Source organism: Passer montanus, unplaced genomic scaffold, assembly GCF_014805655.1.
Source record: "Passer montanus isolate IOZ18808 unplaced genomic scaffold, ASM1480565v1 scaffold735, whole genome shotgun sequence".
In the NCBI taxonomy this organism is placed as follows: Eukaryota; Metazoa; Chordata; class Aves; order Passeriformes; family Passeridae; genus Passer; species Passer montanus.
Window position 1 is genome coordinate 5,895 of NW_024372537.1, and position 6,273 is coordinate 12,167.

The following is a 6,273-nucleotide window of genomic DNA, read 5'->3' on the forward strand; positions in this document are numbered from 1 at the left end:
ACCCCTTTTACCCCCCCTTTCCCCCCCCTTTCCCCGCCATTCCCCCCCCCTTCCCGCCACTTTCTCACCATTTCCCGCCATTTTCCCCCCATTTTCCGCCATTTTCTCACCATTTTCTGCCATTTTTTTACCCTTTCCTCCCATTTTTTCACTGTTTTTTCCTCATTTTTCAACATTTCCCATGAGTATCCCTCATTTCCCGCCATTTCCCCCGTTTTCCACCATTTCCCCCATTTTCCACCATTTTTTCGCCATTTTTTCCTGTTTTTTCATGGTTTTTCCCCATTTTCCCCCTTTTCCATAATTTTCCCCCATTTTCCGCCATTTCCCGTTTTCCGCTATTTTCTCCCTATTTCCCGCCATTTTCTCCCCATTTTCCCCCATTTTTCCGCCATTTTCCCCCATTTTCCGCCATTTCCCCCTCATTTTCCGCCATTTTTTCCGCCATTTTCTCACCATTTTTTCACCGTTTTTTCCCATTTTCTCCCCATTTTCTCACCGTTTTTTCCCGTTTTTTCACCATTTTCCCCCGTTTTTTCCCCCAGGAGCGCTGGTTCTGGCGGGTCCGGGGGGGCCGGGTGATGCCGGGGCACCTCTGCCCAAAAGTGCAGATTTGGGGCATTCTGGGCAATTTTGGGGCCATTTTTCATCCCAATTTGAGCCAATTTTCGGTAGATTTTGAGCCAACTTTGAGTCAATTTTGGCCAATTTTGGGGCCATTTTTCATCCCAATTTGAGCCAATTTTCGGTAGATTTTGAGCCAACTTTGAGTCAATTTTGGCCAATTTTGGGGCCATTTTTCATCCCAATTTGAGCCAATTTTCGGTAGATTTTGAGCCAATTTTGAGTCAATTTTGGCCAATTTTGAGTCAATTTTGGCCAATTTTGAGTCAATTTTGGCCAATTTTGAGTCAATTTTGGCCAATTTTGGGGCCATTTTTCATCCCAATTTGAGCCAATTTTTGGCCAGATTTGGGATGTAATTTGAGGCAATTTTGGGGCAATTTTCAGCTGTTTTTCCACCTTTTCCCACCATTTTCCCCCCATTTCCCACCATTTTCCCCTCATTTCCCGCCATTTTTTCCCCTTTTCCCACCATTTTCTGCCATTTTTCTCCCTCGCTTTCTGCCATTTTTTCACGATTTTTTCCTGTTTTTTCATGGTTTTCCCCCATTTTTTCCCCATTTCCCGCCATTTTTTCCCCATTTCCCGCCATTTTTCCACCGTTTTCCGCCATTTTCCCACCGTTTTTTCCCAATTTTTTCCCATTTCCCACCATTTCCCCCGTTTTCCAACATTTTCTCCCTATTTTCTCCCCTTTTCCATCATTTTCCCCCATTTTCCGCCATTTCCCGTTTTCCGCCATTTTCTCACCATTTCCCGCCATTTTCTCCCCATTTTTCCCCATTTTTCCACCATTTCCCCCCCATTTTCCGCCATTTTCTCCGCCATTTTCTCCCCGTTTTTTCACCTTTTTTTCCCCATTTTTTCCCCGTTTCTCCCCGTTTTTTCACCGTTTTTTCCCGTTTTTTCACCGTTTTTTCCCGTTTTTTCACCGTTTTTCCCCGTTTTTTCGCCGTTTCCCCCCCTCCCAGTCCCTCCCAGTCCAAACCAGTATGACCCAGTACCTGGGTGGCGTGGTGGCCGCTGTGCAGGTGGGCGCTGAGCCCCCGCGCCAGGTTGGGGTTGTGCCCCCCCCTCAGGGGCACCAGGTGAGCGGCCAGGCCCAGGTAGGCCCCGAAATCCAGCTCCTGCCGCAGCGCCTGCCGGCCCCAAAACGACACAATTCACCCCAAAACCCCGAATTACCGAAATCCCCGAAAATCCCCCCAAAATCCCCGCAAAATTCCCGCGAAAATCCGCGGAATTCTGGTAAAAAACGGTGAAATTTCAGGAATTTCAGCACAATTCCGTCAAAATTCGGCCCAAATCCGTCAAAATCGTTTTCCCCCCAGGAGCGCTGGTTCTGGCGGGTCCGGGGGGGCCGGGTGATGCCGGGGTACCCCCTCCCCATCGGCCAGTTCTGGGCCGGGCTCCCCCCGAGCATCGACGCCGCCTACGAGAGGAGCGACGGAAAATTCGTCTTCTTCAAAGGTTCTTGGGGCTTTTTGGGGATTTTTGGGGATTTATTGGGGTTTTTTGGGAAGTTAATTGGGGTTTATTGGGGTTGAATTGGATTTATTGGTGATTTATTTGGATTTTATTGGGATTTATTCGGGTTTTATTAGAACTTTATTAGGGTTTAATTGAGACTTTTTGGGATTTATCGGTGATTTATTGGGATTTATTGGTTATTTATTTGGATTTTTCTGGGATTTTATTGGATTTTATTGGGGTTTAATTGGGTTTTATTGGGATTATAATTAGATTTTATTGGGATTTATTGGGATTTTATTTGGATTTTATTGAGGTTTTATTGGGATTTTATTGAGATTTTATTGGATTTTATTGGGATTTTATAGGGTTTTATTGGGATTTATTGGCGATTTATTTAGATTTTATTGAGGTTTTATTGGGATTTATTAGGATTTAATTGGGTTTTATTAGGATTTTAATTAGATTTCATTGAGATTTATTGGGATTTATTGGGATTTAATTGGGTTTTATTAGGATTTTAATTAGATTTTATTGAGATTTATTGGGATTTATTAGGATTTAATTGGGTTTTATTAGGATTTTAATTAGATTTTATTGAGATTTATTGGGATTTAATTGGGTTTCTTTTGGTTTTATTTGGGTTTAATTCAATTTTATTGAGATTTTAACGGGATTTCTTTGATTTAATTGGATTGCGTTGGGATTTATTGGGGATAATTGGGATTTTGGGGCATTTTTTGCCATTTTATGGGGATTTTGGGGCAATTCCGGGGCCGAATTTGGGATCATTTCAGGGTTAATTTTGGGCCCTTTTGGGCAAATCTTGGGCTGAATTTTTTGGGTGTTTCTGGATAAATTTTGGGCTGAATTTTGGGTGAATTTTTGGGTGATTTTGGGCTGAAATTTGGGATAATTTCAGGGTTAATTTTGGGATTTTAATTAGATTTCATTGAGATTTATTGGGATTTATTAGGATTTAATTGGGTTTTATTAGGATTTTAATTAGATTTTATTGAGATTTATTGGGATTTATTGGGATTTAATTGGGTTTTATTGGGATTGCGTTGGGATTTATTGGGGATAATTGGGATTTTGGGGCATTTTTTGCCATTTTATGGGGATTTTGGGGCAATTCCGGGGCCGAATTTGGGATAATTTCAGGGTTAATTTTGGGCCCTTTTGGGCAAATCTTGGGCTGAATTTTTTGGGTGTTTCTGGATAAATTTTGGGCTGAATTTTGGGTGAATTTTTGGGTGATTTTGGGCTGAACTTTGGGACAATTTCAGGGTTAATTTTGGGTGATTTTGGGCAAATCTTGGGCTGATTTTTTACAGGGATTTTTTGGAATTTTTGGGGTTCCCAAGGGATTTGGGGGTCCCTGGAGGGATTTTGGGGGGGTCCTTGAGGAGCTTTTTGGGGTCTTTGGGGAGGTTTTGGGGTCCCTGGGGATTGGATGAGTTCTGGTGGGATTTGGGATCATTTTTTGCCATTTTATGGGGATTTTGGGGTGATTTTGGGCTGAAATTTGGGATAATTTCAGGGTTAATTTTGGGTGATTTTGGGCAAATCTTGGGCTGATTTTTGGGGTATTTCTGTGTGAATTTTGGGCTGAATTTTCAGTTAATTCCAGGGTTAATTTTTGGTGTTTCTGGATGAATTTTGGGCAAATTTTTGAGATGAATTTTGGGATAAATTTAAGTAGAATTTTGGGTGATTTTTGGCAAATCTTGGGCTGATTTTTTGGGGCATTTCTGGATGAATTTTGGGCTGGATTTTTTGGTTAATTTTGGGACTTTTTTTTGTATTTTTGCCTGATTTTGGCCGTTTTCTCCCCGCTCCAGGCTCCCGGCACTGGGTGTTCGACCAGGGGCAGATTTTGGCCAAATTTTCAGTGAATTTTGGGGAAATCTTGGGCTGATTTTTGGGGGATTCTGGGTGAATTTTGGGCTGAATTTTTGAGTGATTTTGGGTGAATTTTGGGATTAATTTTGGGTGAATTTTTGGGCGATTTTGGGCTGAATTTTGGGATAATTTTAAGTTGAATTTTGGATTATTTTGCACAAATCTTGAACTGATTTTTTGGGTGTTTCTGGATGAATTTTGGGCTGAATTTTTGGGTGATTTTGGGTGAATTTTAGGATTAATTTTGGGTGAATTTTTGGTTAATTTCAGGATTAATTTGGGGTGAATTTTGGGGTGAATTTTTGGCTAATTTCAGGGTTAATTTTGGGTGATTCTGGATGAATTTTGGGCTGAATTTTTGGGATAATTTTAAGGTGAATTTGGGGTGGTTTTTTTGGGTATTTCTGGATGAATTTTGGGCAATTTTGGGGTGATTTTGGGGTGAATTCTGGGATAATTTCAGGGTTAATTTTGGGCAAATCTTGGGCTGATTTTTTGGGTGTTTTTGGATGAATTTTTGGGTGAATTTTGGAGTGATTTTGGGAACATTTTTGGGTCTTTCCAAGTGAATTTTGGGCAAATTTTCAGATAATTTCAGGGTTAATTTTGGGACTTTATTTTTTTTTTAATTTTTGCCTGATTTTGGCCGTTTTCTCCCCGTTCCAGGCTCCCGGCACTGGGTGTTCGACGAGGGCGTCCTGGCCCCCGGCTACCCCCGGCCCCTGGCCGAGCTGGGCCGGGGGGTCCCGAGTGACCGCCTGGACGCCGCGCTGCTCTGGCTGCCCAGCGGCCACACCTACCTCTTCCGGGGCGACAAGTGCGTCCCCGGCACCTTCCGGAACCTTCCGGGACCTCTCAGGAATTCCTGGGAATTTTTTGGGATTTTTTTTCTGGAATTTTGGGGCTTTTTATGCATCTTCCAGGACCCGCATGGGCTGTTTTTCTGCTCTTTCCACACCTTTCAGGACCTTCTCTGCATCTTCTAGGACCTTCTTGGAACTTTCCAGAATCTTCCGGGACTTTTTGGGACCTTCCGGGACCTCTCAGGAATTTCTGGGAATTTTTGGGATTTTTTTTCCTGGAATTTTGGGGCTTTTTTAATGCATCTTCCAGGACCTGTCTGAGCTGTTTTGGGGCTCTTTCTGCACCTTTCAGGGCCTTTCCTGCACTTTCTGGAACCTTCTCTGAACTTTCTTGAACCTTCCGGGACCTTTCGGGGATTTCCGGGAAGTTTTTGGGATTTTTTCCCGGAATTTTGGGGCTTTTTTCTGCATCTTCCAGGACCTGTCTCTGCTATTTTTGGGACTTTTCGGGACCTTTCAGGACCCTCCAACCCCCCCCAAATTCCTCCAGATTTGACCTAAATCCCCCAAATTTCCCCCAAATCCCAAAAAATTCTCCCAAATCCCCCAAATTTCCTCCAAAATCCCTCAAACCCCCCTAAATCCAAAAATTTTTGGCAAAATTCCTCCCGAATCCCCCAAAAACCCTAAAATTCGCCCAAATTTTACAAAAATCCCCCCAAAATCTTACAAATCCCCCCCAAAATCACCCCAAAATTCCCGAAAATCCCCTCAAATTAACAAATTTCCCCCCAAATTCACCAAAATCCCCAAAAATTCTCCCATCCCCCCAAATTTCACTCAAATCCCCCCAAAATCTCCCGAAAATCTCTAAAATCCCCTAAAATTCTCCCCAAATCCTCCCAAAATTCACCTAAAATTTTCTTAAAACTCCAAAACCCCCAAAGTTTCCCTCAAAAATCCCCCAAATTTACCCCAAATCCCCCAAATTTTCCCAAAAATCCTCTAAATATCCCCAAAAATCCCACAAATATCATCCCAACCCCCCCAAATTTCCCCCCAAACGCCTCAAATTTTCCCTAAATCCCTGAAAATTCCCCCAAATTTTCCCAAAAATCCTCTAAATATCCCCAAAAATCCCACAAATATCATCCCAACCCCCCCAAATTTCCCCCCAAACGCCTCAAATTTTCCCTAAATCCCTGAAAATTCCCCCAAATTTTCCCCCAAAGCCCCCAAAACTTCCCCAAATTTTCTCATAACCCCCCCATATTTTCCCCAATCCCCCCCAAAATCCCCCAAAACCCAGAAATTTTCCCCAAAAATCCCCAAATGTTCCACGTTTTCCCTCAAAATCCCCCAAATCCCCCAATTTTTCCCCAAAAATCCCCCCAAAATCCGCCAAATATTCCCAAAACCCCTCAAAAATCCTCCAAAACCCCCCAAATTTCCTCATCTTTCCCCAAACCCC

At 42.8% G+C, this 6,273-nt stretch overlaps 1 protein-coding gene across 1 annotated transcript in view; it reads left to right on the forward strand.

Moving 5' to 3' along the window:
• Positions 1–5,578, forward strand: part of LOC120512485 (matrix metalloproteinase-14-like) — an 11,466-nt gene extending 5,888 nt beyond the window's left edge. Inside the window, exons 3-6 of the mRNA XM_039730840.1 lie at positions 546–671; positions 1,596–1,840; positions 1,895–2,094; positions 4,666–5,578. Of these exons, the coding sequence (XP_039586774.1) occupies positions 546–671; positions 1,596–1,840; positions 1,895–2,094; positions 4,666–4,985 (891 nt within the window). The 3' untranslated portion in view covers positions 4,986–5,578. The remainder of the gene's footprint in view (positions 1–545; positions 672–1,595; positions 1,841–1,894; positions 2,095–4,665) is intronic.
• Positions 5,579–6,273: the final 695 nt, after the last annotated feature.